Source organism: Sinohyriopsis cumingii, chromosome 17, assembly GCF_028554795.1.
Source record: "Sinohyriopsis cumingii isolate HCF-2022 chromosome 17, ASM2855479v2, whole genome shotgun sequence".
NCBI lineage: Eukaryota > Metazoa > Mollusca > Bivalvia > Unionida > Unionidae > Sinohyriopsis > Sinohyriopsis cumingii.
Genome location: NC_142977.1, coordinates 44,916,948 through 44,940,708, shown reverse-complemented (window position 1 = coordinate 44,940,708; position 23,761 = coordinate 44,916,948). Strand labels below are relative to the sequence as shown.

The 23,761-nt window shown below is 35.4% G+C and overlaps 1 protein-coding gene across 1 annotated transcript in view; it reads left to right on the top strand.

Moving 5' to 3' along the window:
• LOC149778531 (uncharacterized) overlaps positions 1-23,020 on the top strand; it is a 63,830-nt gene extending 40,810 nt beyond the window's left edge. Inside the window, exons 3-4 of the mRNA XM_089938353.1 lie at positions 21,441-21,623; positions 22,779-23,020. Coding sequence (XP_089794479.1) covers positions 21,441-21,623; positions 22,779-23,020 — 425 coding nt within the window. The remainder of the gene's footprint in view (positions 1-21,440; positions 21,624-22,778) is intronic.
• Positions 23,021-23,761: the final 741 nt, after the last annotated feature.

Below are 23,761 nucleotides of genomic sequence, written 5' to 3'. Positions count from 1 at the left end.
TCAATCATGCCTAAGTTCCTGGAATATTACTTCCCTAGTTTTACACAATGTCCCCAGGTGATATTGCTACTTAGATATTTTGGCAGATGCATAGAACAACGACGAATCAACCGTATTAAATAAGGTAAGGTTTAATTTCTAAAGCGATGTAGTAGTGATTAAATAAGAAGGAAAATATAAGAACTTGGTGACAAATGTGCAAGTGACATCGTGTACGTGTTTAAGGTCTTGAAGACGAATGAAATAGATTTTCATATCCAAAAACCTTTAAGATGTACATTTTCATTTATTGGCTATCATCTAATTTGTCATTATAAACGATGGAGATCAAAATAATTTTTTTTTTCAATTTCTTAAATTGAAAGTCATATTTCTCAGACAGTCCTTCTCTTTATAGTACAAGTTGGTACCATCGGACGACAGAAAACAGTAAAAAAAACTAAATATTTTATTATGACCGTGACTTGCCTGATATTAATGCCAATCGTATGCAAACAATAATTTATTATGTTTCTTGTTCTCATTTATTATTAGATGCATATTATTATACAATGCTGTTTAAATTTATTTTATGTTATTATGAATATAACAAATAACTTCTAAATTGCAAACTTCTAATACTTGTATGAATAATTCAATGGAAATAAATTAAAGCTTGTGGCCACGAATAAATGTGTAATTTGTAAAAACCCAATATTCTGGTAGTTTTCCAAATAGATAGAAATGTTGGTTGGAATGGTAAGCCAATATTGTCCAAATCCCCACAATAAGCCGCAGACTTCTTTGTGACGTGTACTTGTATTTACTTCAAGTTTCAGCAAATATACTGAAACAGCATTCACATTCCTAAGCTTGTTTAGGTGATCGTTAATTTTGTTTGTTCGGTATATCAGTAGAATAGTCGATGTAGGCAATGCGAATCTTGTTCTTTTATTTTCAAACCGTTTCGAGAAGATACTCGCCTGCCTTGCAAATAAACATATATGAACAGTACTACGTCATATATGATAATCCTCCCAATGTTTTAATAACTGTATAAAAATATTTGTTTACACTGGACATCTTGATTCATTTATTTTTCTTTACTTTTAGATCTACCGGTATATTTGAGTTCTGTCTGTTCTGAGTAATACTAATAGACTATTGGAATATTCATAATTACAACCTAAACAAGAATAAAAGGAAATTAAAAACTAAAATTATATTGAAATGCCAAAGTTAAATTTAAATTCAGGTAAAGGAAATATTATTATCTGAAAGAAGCAGGAGCAATATAAATTCAAGTAATACTTGAGATCATTTGATACATGTCACGATACCTGCCAATTTTTTCCTCATGGTTGTTGCCAACGGTTATTCATTACCTTAGATTAAGGTTTGAAACAAGACAAAATTACTGAGTTTGCGGGTATTGTTTCATTTCACGACAGATGCCTGTCATCAATTACCTTGGTTAGAATTCCACACATTTGGTAATCGAATTAGCACTCACAGCTTCTCCATTCCCTTAGTTAGAATTCCAAACATTTGAAATTAAATTAGCAGAATCACAACTTATCCATTCCCTTGGTTAGAATTCCACACATTTGGTAATTAAATTAGCACTATAACAGCTTATCCATTCGATTATTTAGAATTCCACACATTTGGTAATTATATTAGTACTATCACAACTTATAGATTCACTTGGTTAGAATTCCACACATTTGGCTATTAAATTAGCACTCTTATAGGTTATCCATTTGAATGGTTAGACTTCCACACATTTGGTAATTAAATTGGTATTGTCACAGTTTAACCATTCCCTTGTTTAGAATTCCACACATTTGGTAAATAAATTAGCACCATCACATTATCCATTGCCCTGATTAGAATTCCACACATTTGGAAATTAATTGACACTCTCATAGCTTCTCCATTTCCTTATTTAGAATTCCATACATTTGGTAAATAAGAGGAACTATCGAAGCTTATCAATTCCCTTTGTTTCATTTCCACACATTTGGCTATTAAATTAGCTCACTATCACAGCTTATCCATTCCATTGCTTAGACTACACACATTTGGTAAATAAATAGGTACTGTCACATCTTATCCATTCGCCTGGTTAGAATTCCACACATTTGGTAAATAAATTAGCACCATCACATCATCCATTAGTTTGATTAGAATTCCACACATTTGGCAATTGAATTAGCTCTCTTTCAGCTTCTCCATTCCTTTATTTAGAATTCCACACATATGGTAAATAAATTTTTAAGTTCACAGCTTTTTCATACCCTTCTTTAGAATTCCACACATTTGGTAATTAAATCGGTACTGTCACAGCGTATTTCATTCCCTTATTTAGCGTTCCACACATTTCGTAAATAAATCGGGTACTATCACAGCGTATTTCATTCCCTTATTTAGAATTTGACACATTTGGTGATTAAATTAGCACTATCCCAGCTTTATTTCATAAGACAGGGTGCTGCATATAATTTTACACAATGTGTCTTTCATTTAACTTCCTCACATAATGTTTGTTTTCACAATCACTTCATTGCGATGTTAATGTTCTTTATACAATCACAACAACGAAAGTTGCATCTGAAACTTGTTTCTTCTTGTTACTTATTTTAAGGCCATAAAGGGTTTAACAAAATCAAGTAGTATTTAATTTGGTATTATTTATAATTAAACCACGTTGAGAATCTCATATTTTCACCGGTAGACGAGAATCGAAAACTGAATTGGAGCAGACTTGTATTCCGTTATGACAACACCACCGCACCCTCGTTCTTCCAATTATATAGTACTGAGCAACTTATTCAGGCTGTTGGTTTATACTGATCTTTTCAAGAACGTCTGACACATCTTGCTGGAATCTTTATTTGCATATGAACAGGATGTCACCCATTAGTTAATAGGCAGTGAGGGGTTATGAATCTCCGTTATAAACGTGTCTGTCAAAAATGGAATGAACATTAAAGCAGTTGGACACAGTCTGAATAAACTGACTACGAAATAAATAGTATTCCAATAGCCCAAAGAGCTTATAGAGAGAGCTGCAGAGAGGGTGAACAGACCACTTAATCCGTCACGTACGTTTATTAGACCAAAAATTAGAGGTCATTAGAGGTTAGAGGTCATTAACATTACCGCGTCATTGATTGACCCAGACAAACAAGGGATGCGGTCACCACCCTCTCTGTTGCTATGTTATTCTGAATAATCCTGAAAATTATGAGGATCTTTAAATTTTAAATAATATTCCATTTCTGTTGGTGGTTTTTCTACTTTTGGGTTTATTCTTTTTCTTTTTCTGTAATACGCCATCAAACTTCTATATCGATCTCCACCGAAATTTGCACAAATCTGATATAATCCTCTAACGGCGTTGTTACATCCAACACAATGTCGTGAACCAGCAGATGCATTTTTTGATAAAATATAATTATGTCTCCTGCAATATTCTCCATGGCACCTTTTGTTGCATTTATCTGTTGTTCCTTGAATCAGCCATGAACAATTGTGCATATATTAATGATATCTGTTTAATTAAATTTACACCTCTCTCTGCTGCTATTCATCCAAATATTTCATCAAGACCTACACGATGTCTTGTTCTAGGATCGTGCAAATTTATTGTTATAAATCTATGCGCTCGTGAAAAGAAGTTTCTGAATTTAATTATATCTATGTCACCGCTGCACCAAGTTTGATGAATATTTCTCATCGTGTGTGTATCAATTCCATTAAACACAACTAAAATATTACAGTTATCTCTGATCACTTTTGGTATTTGTGTGCATCGTTGAGTAACGTAAATGACATCAGTGTTTTTATGTCTACCTCGAGAAAATATTCTAGCTGGGTTTGTTTGTTTATCTAGCATCACATCCTCGTATACAACCAAATTATTAATAAATCCGTCTATGGAATCTACTGATGGTGCTTCATCAATATCAGTTATATACTTGATAACATCCCATCCAGTAATCGCGCGTTTTCATTAAAATCCTTGAGCACATCATAACATCGTTGATCATCAGCTGACGGGGCTACCAAATACAATTTATCCCACTTTAACCATCTCATTATAAGATTAAGTAATAACTGTGTCTTTCCACTTCCAGATGGTCCTATTATTATCATTCTGATGGAATTCGGTAGAGCAGGATGATGCTTAGCAAGTTCTCGTTTTCTTGTCGCTGAGAAATCAATTATATCCATGCTATATAAAATATCTATGGATTTATATTGTGTGAAGTGCAGGACACGTACCCCGACGGATACACTAACAACTATTACCACAAAAAATAATAGATCAGCGGTTACAGGTAAGTGTACGCGGTGTGGTACAAAGAAGTTTAAATTTATTTCCGGTGATAATTCAGGGACAAAGTCAGCGTAAAAAAAAAGCAACGAGGAGGTGATATTGCAGCAAAATTAACAAAATTACCCGGGACTCCGTGGGCTAAATACCCAGGAGAAAAAACATCTACCAGGATATAATTATTGCGGTCCTGGTACTCGACTCGATATCAGGCTTGATAATCAGGATCAACCAAAACCAGGCGAGGAACCAATAAACGCTATTGATAAAGCGTGTCATGCGCATGATGTAGCTTATAAAAGTAAAAATCTATAAGATAGGCATATTGCAGATGTGAAATTAATTCATGCGCTGAATTCTATAAAAAAATAAAAATATTAAGGAAAAATTAGCTAATTGGTTAGTAAGATCTGCGATGAAAGGTAAGTTAGCTCTTGGGGCTGGTAATATATAAAAATGGAATCGATTTATTATTCTCCAAGAGGATACTGGAAAGGTAAAGCAGCAATTAGTAAACTTGCTGATGCAGCAGCGGTTAAACATTGTACTGCTAAAGCCTGGTTATCCAAACAGGCAATATGGCAAATTTACCTACCACCACATAAGCAAATTCGATTTGCACATTTCGATGTTAGTGTTCCTAATGAAGTTCATCAAGCTGATATTCTGTTTTTACCACATGATACTGTACGTAGAAAAACGTATAAATACGCGCTAACCGTTGTTGATGTTGCAAGTAGATATAAAGATGCAGAACCGCTATCAACGAAAACATCATCTGAAGTAGCCGATGCTTTTAAACGAATTTATCAACGAGGACCATTACGATGGCCACAGCTGCTACAGGTTGATCCTGGCAAGGAATTTCTTGGCCCAGTATCACCGCTGATGAAACAACATAATACCAAAATGCGACGAGGACATACTACAATTCATCGTGATCAGGCAATTGTTGAACGATTTAATCGAACGCTCGCTGAGCGGTTATTTGGATATCAATACGCGAAGGAATTTATTCAGGATACGAGATCTCGTGAATGGGTTGCAAGATTACCAAGGTTGATAGAAGCGTTAAATAATGAGATCACTCGAACAACCAACATGAAACCTATTAACGCAATTACGAAAAAAAAAATATACCAATACAACAACGTGATTCAGCACAGCCAGTGCTGGGTAATATCACTGTCAGGTATTTATACGAGCCCGGTGAACTCGAAGGTGGTAAAAAAGAGCGACTGATCCTATTTGGAGTGTTACCACACATAAGATATCCACCGTAACAAGATCCCCAGGTAGACACGCAATCTACAGACTAGATTCAACTGCTCCTCAACGTGGATTTGTGCGTGAACAATTACAAGTAATTCCCAAGGATACACAATTACCACCGCGATCACTTAACTAGCACCCCGACGTCGATTACACTCAAGACAGGTCAACATAGTATTTTCTCGTGTGTGACCGCGACTGTTATCTTTTCTGTCTACGGTAAATTGTCTTGGATCATTTTTCAAATACTGCCATAACATTATACAATTACAACTTGCACAATGATTATTCTGTTGTTGTTTCAACGTGCTGATAAATTCAACGTCGAGATCAAAATCACGTTTATTTTTTTTATCAGATTGTTTATAACCAGCTAGTTTTTTTTCTTATTATATCATTGTCAATATCATCATTGGTCACTGACGAGTCCATGACGATTCGTCTCTTTTGAGATATTTTTCTAACTCGAGACACTGCAAAATAAACTAAGTTCGACCATTCGATGTGATCATCGACGATCCAAACAACTGTATCAGTAATAGTTAATCCCTGAGATGAATGAATCGTCATTGAGTATCCAAGCGTCCACGGGGATTTATCAGCACATAGAGCATCTTCAACAACATTAACATCAACTGCGACAATATCATTCAACACAAGATTCTGTTTCCCCTGTCCTGGTATATCAACGTCAATATTTTGCCGTCGCGTATCTGCTGGTCGATAACATAACGGAACTGGCAATGCTGGATATTTTTCTTTAGGCAACTGAAACAACTCTTCGTTGAAGTGTATCACGAACTATCTTTCTACTTGCAACTATTAAATCGGTTGGTCGCCACGTCTGCAGAAAGTCGTTCATGGGTGTTTCTGAAATTATTCCACGCATTACTTCACACTGAATTTTATTCGGTTGTAGTCTGATTAATTTTTTAAACTGTTTCAACGTTGCATCAAGTGCTCTATGATCATCATTCATTTCTTCGTAATAATCGACAAAGTTTTTTAGCCATCCATGTGGAGATGGTCCAACTATGGGTATTGGTTGACCATGATCGCCGCACATTATCACGGCAGTATTTTTTGTTAATAACCAATCTAGAAATGTTTTTAATGTTTCTAACGGCACCGTGCATATTTCATCCCAAATGATGATCCTTGGAATGTATTTCTCACCCATCCTTAAAGATGTCCATGTATCACCCTTCCATCGGAAGAAGCTGTGATAAGTACATGATTGTACTCCTCGTTGTTTCATTTCTCGCGCGAGTCTATGTGTTGGTGTCAGCACGATCATATCTGAGTTCTGAAATAGTTCGATCGCTCGAGTGGTTTTACCAGAACATCCGGTTCGTTTAGATAAACCGTTTTATTTCTGGTTATTGGATCATATACCGATGGTAACAAGGAAGTTGTCGATGATATATCTGATCTCTGGTTTTTGTAATAATCATCTTTGATCGTAACATCTGCTGATTCTGGATAATCAAGTATACTTTCTTTCTTTATTCTCCATGAACCCCACGGCGCATTATCGTCCGTAAAATCATCCAACAACGTTGCATATTTTTTATCGATGTAGAGCGAATCCGTTGCAACCCTAACTGCGGTATCGGGAAATTTATTTATCATAGATAGCAAGTTTATGTTCACGTAGGCCGACATCGATGATCTTAAATGCGTATACTGAGGCGATTCTCCATCCATATAGCTTACAATCGTACCTAATCGTGTTTCATTTGATAAATAAACATCCTTGCGGTTTATAAATATATTTCTAGCTGCTGCATCAGCAACTATAAAATCGTATTCGGTATCATCCAGTATTAATCGTGCATGACGTTGTTTATGATCATATGCACCACCTTGAGTAAACTTTCCTATTATTTTTCTTCCAAGATCTTTTGCTGTTTTATCGCTATTATTGAGTTTGATCTCGAGGATTCTAGGGATATCATCGGGGGAAGCGTCAGGACATCTTTCTCTAAATTCCTTAATGACCTCATCGAGACTGATATTTTCGCTCGGTGGTAACCAAACCTCGGTTTGTTTCTTATATGATATAATTGCCTCACTAACCACCAAAGATACCAATATCGCACAATCGAGCATATATCGCAATAAAACTATTGGTGCCCAGCGTTTTTCTGAGAAATGTCTACCAAACCAAACATAACATATCGTATGAAGATCCATAGCAAACTCGAATGATTCAACACAAGCAAATCCAGTTAGATCAAAATCCGGCAATGGTCCATTTATCGATTCTCGCGTCATTTCATGTGTTGGATGACCGAACCTTGCAAAATAATTAGAACAATCTCCGTATCCGAGAAACCATCCTGGATAACATGCAACCATATCAATAGATATCATATCGTTGTAATTATATTTGGTATTCCACAATCCGCCGTGGCCATACTCGACACAACTTGATTGTATATCCGAAAGAAATTCATTTCGGGTTGGTTTCCACGAGCTTTTTCTCTAGCAACATGAGCTGCAACAGATGGAACAGTAAAACAGTTGCTGAGCAACTCATCAATGTTTTCTGAATATCTTTGAGCAAGATTTTTCATTTCTTCATGAAGGGATTCTTTACGATATATTTCACCGTTAGGTCGCACAAATTGATCATATTTTTCATCATCTGAACTCTTAAATAACCACACTGACACAGGATCGTTTTTACTTATTTTATTAATAAAATCAAATATGTTATCATCATAAAATTTAACAGTTCGATCTCCTGGAAATATTGTTACTGCGCTAGTCCATGCATGCGCGTTATGATCAATGATATTTATTGGAGTTCCTTTTGATTTATACTTTGATTCATACAAAATCTCTCCTGTTATCGTCGCTACGGTTATTGGAAATTTTAATCTTTTTCCTAACTCAGTGACATCTTTGATAGACGCTCCGGTATCTTTAACTGTTTCGCCCCACTCGTTTATTATTTTACGTCTTTTATCTGTTAAACCATTTCCACGGGCCGCCTTTGTAAAATGTTCTAATACTCGCTCGGCTACACAGTTTATTTTTGAAAATTTCATTGGCGCCAGTTTATCAACACTAGGTTTTTCATTTATCACATAGATTCCATAAATAACTGCTCTTAGATGATACGCTCGCTCATAATACGGTTTGTCAATACCGGTCAATAGACCTGGTTTGGAATTTCTACTTATTATGACAGTTTTTTTATTACCATGGACGGGATCATATTTGTCACGGATAATCCAGTTATCTGTTTCTGCAAGTATGACAAATTTTATTCTGAAAAGATAACTTCTATCATCGAGCTGTTTAATAATAGCTGCTGTTCTTTTGTCATTCATCGTAGCGTCGACACCTTTGGCGTTGACCTTGTCATTGCGAATAATCTTGAACGTTGACCAGACATGAGATGCACCGACTCCGTAAAATTCTTTCTTGGCGTCGTGAATTTTATTGATCAAACCTTTATTTTCCCGATCAACCAGATCTCGTATTGGCACGTCAGGAGATATCCTGTCAAGGTTGAATTTATTTGCTTTCCAAGGCTTTATTTGGGATAATCTCTCAAACTCATCCATATTATATTTCAGACAAGTATTTCAATAAAAAGTATTATATATACAATGTCTCAATGCAAATGGTTGATGATCGGATCATTAACTCGTTGTAATAAAACCTGCAGGAAGGAATTCTGCGGACAAGATATGCAAAACGTTCACCGTGGAAGCTTAGGACCAATACCATGTCTGTGATGTGGTGTTGGAGTACGAGAAAAAACACAGTTGTGTGCGTGTTGTGGTGGTAAACGATACAGAGAGCTTAAAAGATATTATGATAAAAAATGACGTCAATGACAGCGCTATAAAATCCGTGGAGGATTATCTAACTAAGTTTTCAGACAAATTATGATTTAAACAAATGATATTATTGTATAATGGAGCAAAATAAATTTGTCCCACATCCTACAATAACAAGCTACGATTCAAATATTGATGGTGTGATCAGAAATTGTCGATTGAAAAAAACCAGTTGGTTATATTAATAATCATGGTTATCTATTGTTTACTGTTGGGAAGAAACCTTATCTCTGTCATCGATTTGTGCATGCATGTCACAAGGGGTTGATCAAAGATGGTCTTGTGATCGATCATATGGACGGGAATCCTCAAAATACTAGTTTATCCAATCTTCAGACTGTTACACAGCGAGAGTAATACACGTGGTAATACTGGAAGATGCAAAACAACCGGAAAGAATGCGGTAAAATCTACAAACAGAGAAACTAGCGAAGAGATTATATTTCAATCAATGAACGCGGCTGCGAAAGACTTTGATATTAATTCGTCTTTAGTACAATTTGTCGCGGAATATATAACCAAATCCACTTTTTACAGTAAATATAAACAAAGAATCACCTTCCAATATTGTTAATGAGATAAACTATCATCACTACCTTGAATTATATTTATTAACCATTTTTTAACCATTTATCCTTTTTTGGCAGAAAGCCTCACTTTTATACTACATATTTTTGACTCATGCGAAATGGAGATTACTTTTGTATGTATATATTTATCCGTAGATTTCTGATTTTTATGGTCGTAATTAGTCAATTTTAACCATTTACGTCGTAATTAATTACTCGTAGAAGCTTGTTTATGGTTTTTAGCTCATAAAATAAATATATTAACGTATTTCCCATCATACAATGTAGCGAGTTATTTTTAGATCTGTTACGAGAAATCGGGGCAGAACACGCAGTTTATATACTTACAATCTGTTTAGAAACCGCTGTTATAATGCACAAGTATTTAAACCGATCTGTATAAAACGTTTGATAATGCAGTGGTAGCATGTATATAGACAGGACACGCGGAGGTGGGGCTATTTCTCTCCATGCATTGAGTATTTCAGGAAAGTTTTTCGCGACAAGATCATTGAGTGATCTTATCAATTCGCCGGTTTCAAATCCTGGTAGTGTGAAATTTAATAAATCTGCTTCAGTTATTTTATAATGATCAATATTTGCTTGCTTGATAATATTTTTTTCTCCTGCATCTATATAATTATTAACATTTGTTACTTCAATAATAGTCTGCTTAAAATATTTAAGATCTAATACAATTTGATTTAGATGTTGTATCGTTGCAATTATCTGATGTTTTAAATCGATATTGGGATACTCCAGGATATATTTTTTAAATAAACGTGTTAATGTCGTTAATGTAGTTGTGTATTCAGTTTTAATTTCGCTAGCCCCTGATCTGAAATCTCTTTCATAAACAATATTAGTTGAAGTATTTTTTATCAAAATCAATGATAGAAAACGGTGTTATAGGATATCTTTTACCATCTTTCAAAATATTATATTTATCCATGTTAGTCCATGGATAGAAATTTCGGTATTCTGGAGTTGTTATAAATTGGCATCGTCAGTGAGAAATTCAATTAATTTTGGTTCTGGTGGTCCTTCATGCACTGGGGGAGCATCAAGCCAACCTAGTACGGATCTTATCGTGGACTGATAAATATCAACGACGTAATCAGGAGAATGTACGTTAATCGATATTTTTTATTCTTTTCCTGCTATTGATTTTATTCTACGTTGAAATTCCTCATTGATCTCTCCAATCTCATAACTGCCAGTTGGTATTCCAACAACGATCCAGTTAGGTGTTCCTTCGGGTTTAGTTTTATTAGCAAATACAAGCGAATTATTTGCTTGTGTACCATTAAATGATTTCGATCTGATATTTGGCCAACTATGGTATACTCGTAATTGCCCTAGTGCAATTTCATTCGCGTGAATTGCAGTTGGAAAATTGATACTAAATTTAGGATTAATCGAGCTTACCGCGATCATCGTGGTCTTGTGTGGGGTTGTGTTTGTCACGATCTGCTGGAGTAATTCCGTCATTATTAATACTCGTACCTTTAACAGCACTGTTATATATTTTAATCATTTCTGAAAACTTGAAATCAGATATAATTCCATCACTGAGACTCGCTGATAACAACGAAGAGAACTTCGAGTATGCGACCATCACTGTATGTAATTTTATCATGTAATCGGATAATTTTTCATTCGTGCAAGTACATACTTTTTTGACAATGATATTGAACACACCTGTGATCGTTGTTGTAGCTGAAATACAAATAGTTACAGCTACTGGTGCCATCATTGCTATTGTTGATAATATCACACCGGTTTCAGCAACAAACGATTACGTCAACGATAACTAGTCGTCGTCGATATTTTTTTACTTTTACTGTATATTGTTCGACTCGATCTTTTAACGCTGCCTGCCATTCACGCGTTTGATTATACCTGTATTGAGATGCATCGTCGATTTGGGTACTCATTATATTTTATGCAGTAACCAATTGAGGTGTTTCAGCTACAAATTCCAAACACCACCAGTAAGATGTTGCGGTTAATTTCTTATCAGCTGCTTCCAGAATAAATATTTCTTCGGTTCCGCTATTTAATATAACAGATACAACCCTGGAAAACTTATCAGTTGAATGGCGCCATGGATACGTTGTAAATATTTCAAATTTTGTAGCACTGAACACAGACAGCCTGTACACGCCAGTGACTGTTGCGGTATATTTGATAGTTTTATTTTGCTGCGACCATGTTGCAAATCCCGATGATACAGTGTATACGATGTTGGCAATATGTCCGGGAGTTATTCCCGCTGAAATTTTAATCAAATTGGTTTTATTAACGATCTCAGAAATCCCCGCTACGATGTTTTGCTGTGTTTGTTTGATCGTGTCGATATTCGTCTTGATATCAACGAGTTTTACGTCAACGGTGTGCGGATTACCAAAAAATTCCTCTGCGGTTTCATAAATTTTTCTAAAGTTTCTGCGAACGTCATACTCGGGCCGCAACGTGGATAATTTACCATCTACGATGTTGTAGTTGACGTCGACGTATTTTTTGTTGCTGCGTCTTCGTCGGATGTTGGATCTCTTAAAACTACTATCTTATTCCGGTTCATGCTGAGTTCACCCGTCATTGTGTCACCGGTATTTTTCACGCGATTAGCAACACTTGCCGTAATTTGATCTCTGATGGTTGTAAACGATATACTTGAACCCCTGATTTTGCCGCTGTCAGTAAACACAGGGATATTATCCGTGACCGCGCCGAGTACTCGTCGAACTATATCATTCCATTTAATATTGCTGGTTTTTAGTTTACCATATCGATCTTGAAAAATAACAACCTCATCTGGGCCAACTGCCGCCAGGTTCATAATATCAGCGAGTTCATCTTTAGTCGCGTACTTTGACAGATCAACGTCGCCGGACTTTTTCTTAACTGCAGAAGAAGATCTTCTTCCGTAAATATCAACCATTATATTTTAAGATCTGTTTAAAACGAATCGGTTGCTTGTATAATCATGCACGACTTTATGTGGCGGTTTGGATGATTTTGATATAGCGTTAAGTACATTAATTGCCTCACGGCCGCATACTGGCGGATCTGTCATTGTTTGTGTGGGTAGCGTTGAATACCAAACCTGCGCGTGAAGTGGTGCAACACACTTGATAAATTCAATGGGTGGAGCTAACCCGTATGAATCAAAATAAACGATTCCACGTGGATCAACCGCGTATGATACCCAATGAGTACCGGGTCCTGAATTCGAGTCGAGATTAATAATACCTGTTTCAACACTGTTTGGTTGTTTTGGCAATTGATCTCGCATAAAAACACCTCTAAAGGATTTTATTTTTAATTTTTTAGCAGCTTTTATCAAATCAAAATTTGATGCTGGAGCATCTAACGTGGAAGCCTGAGACCTCTTCCCCAACGAGATCCCGGCTTTTTTGTACCCCTTTCCTGTTGCTTTCTTTAGAGCCATTCCAGCAGCTGTTCCAACAGCACTCAATGCGGCTGCTTTTGCTACGGCCGGAGCATCAGCAGCTATTAACGCTGGAATAGCCGCAAGAAGTGGAAATATACCACCTGTTTTAACCAGGTCCTTGATGGCGCTCGGAGAAAGATGGAATTGAACTCCGGTTTTTGATTCTAGGGCTTTATTGAAATGTTTAATCGGATTATTTGTCAACGATAATTTGTTTGGACCACCACCAATCTGATCTCGTTTTAGTGATATTTTAGTTCCGCATTTGTTGGCGTTTTTTTACTGAAGCTTTTTGACCTGACCGGGGGTCAGACCAACATTAACATGACTATACGACATTTTTATATAAATATATTTTTCTAAATAACATGATCAAAGATTTTCCACTGGTGCATCAACGACTCTCATTCGACCACTACCACCTTCAAGTAACATGGCTTTATCGCTGAGTATGACCGCGATTGCTCTATAATCAACACCACCTCCTGTATTTAATGTTGCTTTAAGATGTATATCAACGACAGATTGTTTTGATAGATCAAGATGCTCCAGTGAAAAATAATAAAGCGGATACAAATTCTAAAATCATGTTGTGATATTTGCAACCCAGTATCAACATTTTGATCACGTCCCATGAATGACATTAAACGATGATATACACGTCCTATACTATTTTGTTCATAATTTAGTTGTATATTCTCTGTTGGTTCTTGTTGTCCGTTTATCCGTAAAGAAATATCTGTGACACCTAGTTTATCAAATATCATATGAGTACGTTCTTGATTACCTAAACGATCATAGTTCTGAAACGCAATAAAAATATGCCGTGGTGTAGAAATACCTTGTTGTGATGCTATATGCCATGTAAACTGACCGTTAACGTCAGTTTGTATACTATCTGTGCTTGTTGTTAACCATGACAACAAGGATTTACCACCAGTGTCCATGAAAGAAATCAACTTTTGTTCTTCTGCGATCGTTGGAGTCATTACCGGCATCCACAGTGAAAGTTTCGATAATACTACTTTACCAGCATCACCAGCGGGTCTCCACAGAGCATCGTTATCATCACTATTTCTTACAAGAACAACCGTGTGTCTAGCTCCAAAAATAACCTTTCTAACATTTCTGCAAAATCCAAAAATATGCGATAGTGGAATTGTACATGAAAATCTTCTATTGGCTCCTAGCAACATATTTTTACGCATTGTAAATCCCAAGTTGAAATCTATATTAGAACCATGAACCACCGGCGCCACATCAGCATCATCGGCAGCAGTAGAGTGTTTTTTTGGTCGCATTATATTATACGGATTATCATCAGGGTGACCAGAATTATCTTTCACAAACATCATTGTGGGACCTGCTGATCTTGTATAATCATCAGAATATCTTGCTAGACCAATTATTGTTGTAGCAACGTCGACATCATTCTGAATCGATTCAATATTTTTTCCATCAATCATACATGTGGTGCTATTAAATAATACCATGATCCCGTTGTTTACAAAACCAACTTTTACTGCATCTCCGTAATTAGTAACGTTCGTTCTTACAATTGTACCTTCTACCTCAATAAAAGCCTCAGCGGGTAAAAAGTATCTACTTGTGTCATGAACTTGTAGTTCAATTCTTCCTCCACGTTGATTTGGTGTTCGTGCTTCATAAGAATAAAACTGATAATCACGTACCGATTCATCTTTAAGGACAGGTGCTTCCATATCAAATGCTTCGTCGGATACGCGCTTGAACATTTTATTATAATTATTTCCGTTTAACACGTTGATTACCGCGTTCGGGAAGTTCCACTTCCTGATATCAAACTTGAAATATTATTCCTTGGTTCACCGAGTCCTTGATCTACTAACGCTGCCAGTTTTTGATATGCAGTATGATTTATTATTTTACTTACGTCTGCGGCCATAATTTCAGTACTTGGTAATTTTACTGGTTGTCGTTTTCGTCTTATTAATCGTGCTAGTCTATCTTTGATCACCGAGAACGCCTTACCAGCAACATTGACAATTGCACCAGGAGCTTTTTCATGAACAATATCAATAGCTTTCATCGATAATTGTTTTGCAACAGGTGCTACTTTTGGAGCTATCCTTGTGAATAATCCCCGTACAACATCACCAAGTCCATCTCCATAAATAGCTCTGTAGATTGGTAATCGTGAGTTCACCGCTCTGACCTGTGCGGATTTACGATGATCATTGTATACTATCATCTTATTTTATTTACCATTTATCTAACAACTAGTCACTATAATCATCAACAAGTTCATCGATAAGTTCTCGGTAAAAGCCGATATCCATGATACCACCTTGAAATAATCGCCGACTAATATCAGCTGCTTCATTAATTATTTCTGGTGAATTATTCTCGGCACGTTTTCCTCCTATGAGAACTTCTAACCGTGACACATCATTAATGATATTATCAGGACAAACAAAATTATTTCCCAGACCACTCCCCGTTGCTCCTTCTTCTGTTGTTTTCTCAGATAGTCCTAAGGGTGATCTTTCTTCTTTTGATTTTTTAAGTAGCTCTTCAGAGGTGAAGAAGATTGTTGTTGTTCTATTTGTTGCAGAGGTGGAGGAAGTTGATATGAAAGTTTCTGCTGGGAGAGTTGTTCTTGTTTTAGTTGTTCCAGTTTCTCTCTATAAAGTATTTTTACTTCTTCATAAAGACTTTTGTATTCTGGACCTCTAGTCCGTTTTTTGTTTCTATATATGAGATATATCCATCTAATAAGATTATTATCACTTACTTTTTCATGACGGGATTTAAAATATCATATTTATTAAATATACCAAATAATATTACTTCGGGTAATTTTTCTCTTTTAGTATTTCTAATATCTTCGACAACCCTTTCCTAAATTTTGCAATCAATTCTACGTTTTCTTCTACTAGTTCGGGTTCAGGTGCAAGTTCTTTTCCCACGTCGGCGACTTCAGTACGAAGTTTTCCAATACCTTCAAGTATTTCTTTACCAACGGGTGGAGGTTGAGCCGCACCTATATCAGTTGGAAGATCTCGTAAAATCTTTTTTGTTTGTTTGGTTCTTTTTGCTATTTTTTCAGTCTGCGCTGCAGTTTGTTCTAATACCGGAAGAATACCCTTTTCCCTCTTCTCATCTTCCTCCGCAATATCTCCCCATATAGTTTTTTCAACAACCGCTGAAGCTTTCTCAGTAGCGGCAGTGACGGGTTTAAACAGTTTTTTAGTGTTTTCTTCGTACTCAACTTGTGATTGCTGCTGCGCTTGTAAGTTTTTTCTAAATGAGTCTGTGACAGGAAGAAATTTTTTGATTGCTTCTAATCGTTCTCGAGCTATCCTTGCAGTATGAGATTCCGGATATACCATTATTTTAATAACATAATGATTTAATTATAGTAGCAGAGAGAGGTGTAAATTTAATTAAACAGATATCATTAATATATGCACAATTGTTCATGGCTGATTCAAGGAACAACAGCTAAATGCAACAAAAGGTGCCATGGAGAATATTGCAGGAGACATAATTATATTTTATCAAAAAATGCATCTGCTGGTTCACGACATTGTGTTGGATGTAACAACCCAAAAGTAGAAAAACCACCAACAGAAATGGAATATTATTTAAAATTTAAAGATCCTCATAATTTTCAGGATTATTCAGAATAGCATAGCAGCAGAGAGGGTGGTGACCGCATCCCTTGTTTGTCTGGGTCAATCAATGACGCGGTAATGTTAATGACCTCTATGAAGGGTCACTATTTTTTTTTGTCTAAAAAAACGTACGTGACGGATTAAGTTGTCTGTTCACTCTCTCTGCTGCTGAGAGCGAATTAATTGTTTCAAACCCATTGCTAGGAATCCATTGATAAGCTATTATTCCGATTATGCCCACAAAACGAGAGATATATAGCAGTGAACATGATTTGCTTTTAGATTTTGTCTTATCGTACAGGTACAAGAAAATCATGAGACTCCCGACGTTGCTAGGTTTGCTTGCCCTACTTAGCGTTAGCCCAATGACCAAATGCATTCCAGGACTACCGATGCAACGTTATGATCCAGCAACTGTGGCTTAATCTGGAGGACTAAATGACTATTCTTTGCTAATGGCTTGACTGAAATTCTGATTTGGATATTAATTGTAAACAAAAGGTCAGTTCTGAGACCCGTTTTATATTTTTTTTTCTTGGTTACTCTTAAGCCTCTTTCGTCATTAAGTGGAAAAACAATAGTTGGCATGTATATATTCTTCATAGTCAATTCTTGATTAATGATTTATTGATGAACAATTTGATGATATAAAATCTGATATATATATATATATATATATATATATATATATATATATATATATATATATATATATATATATATATATATATATATATATATATATATATATATATATATATATATATATATATATATATATATATATATATATATATATATATATAACACCAACAACTTTGTTTTCCTTCGAGAAAGGTATCCTTCCTAAAATATATTAATTTTGTAAATATTTGAAATGTCTCCTTAGGTTCAGCTTTGGCCGTCAATATTTTCCTTCGACGAAGGTTCACGTCTGGAAAGGCTAAAACGACAACTTCGCCACCAGTAGAAAACAGTGGGTGAACTCTCTCTCTCTCTTTGTATAGTAGTCGCTGTATCAATCTTGTACCACTAGATGGATACATTTTTCATGAGATCGAAACTAAGATAAATTCATAGAACGAGTGGTACGTCAAAGTTGCACCGGATATAATATACATATATTTCGTTGGTATCACATACAAATACATAAACTTGCATTTCCAACGCAGTTAAGACTGACCACAAGCAACTGTAGATTGACGGAATGACTGAATTCTGCGCAGCCCTGTCCAGTTTGTCTGCTACAAAATTTAGATTTTAGCCTTATGAGAAGACTTGACAGGTCAATTCAACTTTGTATCATTGGTATTATGAATGCCGTATTAGCATCTCACGGTTCTATTACATCTAACAGTTACGAAGTCCCAGGTTTTTGTAAGTTACTTGGTGCAAGTTCAGTTTTCGTTTGTCCTCTGACTTCACATCCCGGTATTATATCTCTTATGCATCAGAGGGGGGGGGGGAAGAGGAAGCAAAGATGATTTAGATAAAATTTTGAACCATGTTTAATTCATTTTGAAGACGAGGACTATCGTTTGTATGGTTATTTTATTATATCGCTCATTATTAATCAGTGGAAATTTATTACAGATAGAGAGAATAAAAAAGCGATATACTACCATTCAAATATAACCTAATACTGAAACACTTTTATATATGCGTAGGCAATTACCTCGATATAGGCAGATCACAATTTGATATACCAATACTGTTGGTATATCTATACGAAATTGCTTATGCCAACATTTTAGAAGCCATACCATTTATAATATATATATATATATATATATATATATATATATATATATATATATATATATATATATATATATATATATATATATATATATATATATATATATATATATATATATATATTTTTGTAGGTATGTGTTTGGATCTTTGTATAAAATAAAACAAAACTGCAATTAAAGATAGGGCTACTATACAACAATCTATTATTTCTACCTGTATTTGCTATCGCCTTATTTCACTGCTCTTTTGCTTGCTATCATTGAGGACTGTAATTTCCGTATTAGAACCTCGTCTGTCACTAATAATGATATTTATGTAAATTACATGGCTTCCATTACGATAAAATTCAGTGAGATAATTTCATTATTTAAATCTCCAACGTCTACTCAGATTAAAGTAATGTTGTTTCATGATTTAGAACATTTTACTAACGGTCAGTACAAAGGTTAATAAAATAAGAAACATCACCATAGCCTATTAGAATCCAGAACCATGTAATTTTCTTCAATACATTATGTCAGCAATGAGTTTGTAAATGTCAGGATTTTCCTGTTTTTGATCAACGATTAACAAGTAAATCAATTTCTTTTTTGGAGTCTGTTTCCTCCTTGCATTAGCCTGTTATTTTATTATTTTAATTTCGAAGAGCAAGGTCAGTGAGACGAAGAGGCCATTAAAAGTCTTACTATTTTAAGAATATTTAAGTGGCTCTAATTATTTTTTTTGTGGTTTAATATTAGCTCATGTTTTTCTTAGTTCACAAAATAAAAGTTGTGATTATACTCCATTTCTTTGCTTATATTTGTTAATTTGACATCCAGCCGGCAACAATAATCAAAACTATTGCTTAGGTAGTGAATCAAAGAAGGTGTAAGAACTTACGTATGATTAACAGAAAGTACTAAAATAATTTTAAAATAAACTCAAGAACAGATGATATATCAACACTGCAGCCTTTACGTTCTCTTGTGTTTTATCTCATTCATTTATTTTTATATGATAAATTTTCCAGTCATTGCATACTTCTTACCTTCATAGTTTTATGGGTTGTAGAATCCCTTTTGGCTCTTCCTAAAACATGGCTTAGCTCGATATATACACAAAACTGTTGCGTGTTTTGTTATGAATCGGTGGAAAGAGCACGCTTGGTATGAAGTAAGGATACACCAAGCCTGGCAGGCAGAGATGTATTTATAAGCTATATCAAAAGAGTTCATTTCCCTGTCGCGGAACAAAATACAAATATGGTTTTGTGGAAAACCTCTATAATTCAACTTCAGTTCAGTTCAGTAGATGAATGATACGGAAATGCAAATTACTTTTCTGTTTCAAATCCTTGATATAATAAAAAAGGGCATGTATTAAATAAAGCAGCTATGAGTTCTTTTGCTGTGATCAGTAGTTTCATCTAGTATTGATAATATTCCACTTGCATTCTAATACATTTTCTTACGTTACAGCGAGCAACATTTTGTTCAAGGTCCACAACAGACCAACAAGTTGTTCTCCGACCTTTTGTTCTAACATTACTAGTGGCGGAAAATATATTGTTGAAAAAAAAATCGTGCTTCAGTGTCCACTTTTTATTTAGCCTGACTGAGGGGCCTACGGCTCATAATTGATAAATTTATTTCAACTAACCTTTGTCACCAGGCGTTAAGTATAATTCCTCTTCTTCTGATCCATAGCGTTAAGTCCTTTTAGTACCTTCGCCTTTTTACCATTAATTCCTATCAGACCAAAACACCCGTGTATTCAGCGGCGGTTGACCTCTCATTTAAATTCCTGATGCATGCCTGGAAACAGCAACACCCAAAGGCAACAACAACGCGTCATCATTATTCTCTTCTGTTGCTATACCATTACGACGCGCTACTCTTGCCCTTGGGCTGTTGCTGCCTTCCACGCATGCGTCAGCAATTTAAATGCGAATTAACAGGCTATGAACCTTCTGCACCCGTGATTTTGAACAGTTTCTAAATATGTTCTATTATTACTTTCCAATTATCTGGAATATCGCTTGATCTCTCATATAATCCTAAATGAACTGATAGTCAATAAAGAATCGCCTGCCTGTTAAGTTTGACTTGTGAGCATCTCTTGTATGAAATTATTGGAATATTAGAGATAGCAAGTCAAAGCTTGGCATGTGAAGTTAGCATGAGTAGCAAAAAGGGCGATAGGAATATAAAGTTTTAAGCATTTTTGACTAGAGGTTTTCTTTACTAATTTGTTTTATACCGGATTAAATAAACTGTCCAAAAGTAGCACATTTAAATTTCCCAAAATATATTATACCAGTGGATTTTACATTAAAATTCGGAGAGACCTTTCCAGAGAAGCAATAAATTTGCACCACAGTTTCCACGGTCAAATTTGCCTGATTTTCCAACGCCAAATATACCCGATTTATGGTATAGCCAAAATGAACTACAGTTAGCATCAATAAGTGAGTCATCGAAAGATCAACATTGATAGTCTATCGATAGTTATACATATTTAAAGCGAAATAACGTATAACTATAATGCTTTCTATAAATTTTATTTTAGAATGTCCAGCGGGATATACGTTGTTCTCAGCTGATTGTTGGCAATTCTGTTTTCGATATGAATCCCTAAGCTACAGGTCCTGGAACGACGCTCGAGCAGCCTGTCCAGCAGAAGGAGGTAACCTTTATGCGCCTAACGACTGTTCCTTTTCGTTTTTTCGGAACCTTGCATCAAGTGAAGCAGGTAAAATACTGACGATTTGTTTCGTATCTAATATCAACTACATTGTGAAAGGGCGAAATAAGGAGCAACACGCAGAACACTTGCATTAAAGATTCTCCTAGACAGAAGTTATTATCCCGACCATTATAGAAAAGATGCTTACTCAGTAAGTAACTGAAATATCGTTCAATAGGATACTGTAAAGGTTGGTTAGTATTTTACGATTATCATTAGGCACGAATTGTAAAACTCAGGTGCTCCTTAGTCGGTATCGATTTCATATCATTACAGTGAAAAGTCAGACACAGACAATTAAACAAAAAGCTACTCTGGACAGGCCAAGGTTAATGTGCAATCGCCAGGAAGATGGGGATATCTCTTTCCAGAAATAAATAAATCAACACTGCAATTTGCACATGAAGTTAAGTGTACTCGGTGAGTGTTTCGCGCTAGTGATCGCGGTTTAAATCTGGATGATGCCCGTCTTTTTTTCGATAAAGTAACCAATAACGCTAGTTTGCTCCTTGTAAGTATTTTATTCCCAACGGAAACAAACATTGAGTTGAATAAACCGCAACAAAGAAGGTCTTAGATCATAGCAGCATGCTGAGATCCGCAGATTATGAGAGGTGACACAAGAACGATGGTTAAATATAGTTAAGACTTAGTTCATTGCAAACGAAACACGGTTCAGGGGAGTAAATATAAACCTTTTGTAAATAATCGTAGCAGGTCAAATTGCTTTCTTCTACTTCATAAAATGCTATTTTACCTTGAATATGTGGCATGCTGCTTTTATCAGTAACTTTTTTCTAAAGTATACTGATCTGGCATCGCAAAAGATGTTAGTGTAAAGACTAACATTAATTAGGTAAAAGGTTATTTTAAGTTTACTATATTCTGCTAGACAGTAAGCCAGCATTATCAGAATCGACATTCTCTCTCTGCAAATTTGCTTCCTCCCTTAATGACGTGCCAAAGAGATGCTAAGAGATATTTCCCAAAGAAGAAACAAACTACGCGGTAATAAACATCTACCAGCGATGCTATTAGTAACCATTTTGTTTAAACTTTTCACTCTGGTCATGCAATGCAATAAGATTCCATGACTTATTAAAACAAAGAAAACTTTTGCCATAAAAATATGTAACTTATAATTAGTTTCATTGATTTCAGGTCCTAATTGCAGAGGGATCTGGATAGGGGCTAATACAAATGCAATAGGTGTACCATTCGTAAAAGTTTTTGGAGCCACTATTCCAAATGACTCCCCACTCTGGGGACCAAATGAGCCAAGCGGTAGAGACGGAAATGGAGTTATTGAGCTTTGTGCTGAATTGTCGTTTTCTGTAGACTATGAGATGAACGACAGAGTCTGCGGCAGAAGAAATGGATTTCTTTGTCAAAAAGACATATAACTGGATATATGGTGGGAAAGAGATTAATACAGGTTTATACTAGGAATGAATAAAGAATAAAAAATCACGATTTCACTCAATAGTTATTGTTGCAAATGTAAATGAGGTGTATTTTCTTCTCTCACTCTATCTCTCAACATCCTTAGCATTTAAGTATGTATAGATGGATGAATATATGTGTGTATGTCTGACTGAAAGACAGGCTTTATTTCCTATTCAATCGAGATTGCATTAAGTGTTTATCAAATTCAACATATTACATGAAGTGGTATGATACTAGTGATCTTAGATTTAGGTTAGCGATCATCTACTAGATGTCAAGTCAAGAAAATAGCTTACCTCTGCGTGTCTTCAATTCTCATGGGGGAAATAACAATTTTCGGACTTAAACCAGAAATTTAGTATTCTGACGTGCATATAATTTTCATAGATGAATGCATCATTTTTGTTTTGGACAAGACACTGTCAAACTGACAATGTTCGATGCTTAAACGACTGAGATTATATTTAGTGGACGTACGTATCAATCTTTGACACATAAACGTTCCATTTGGAGACCATGCATGCGATCTTTATTATTTATCATACGGAGGATCATGTATGTTATTAAATGAGATGTGTACATAATAGGTAATGGAATGGTAAACTTTCACATTGATCAGAACGGGAGATTTGCGTCATATATGTTTTCACCAGTTCTGTTTAGTTCAATTATCAGATCTTTTCTCTTACTTGCTAAGG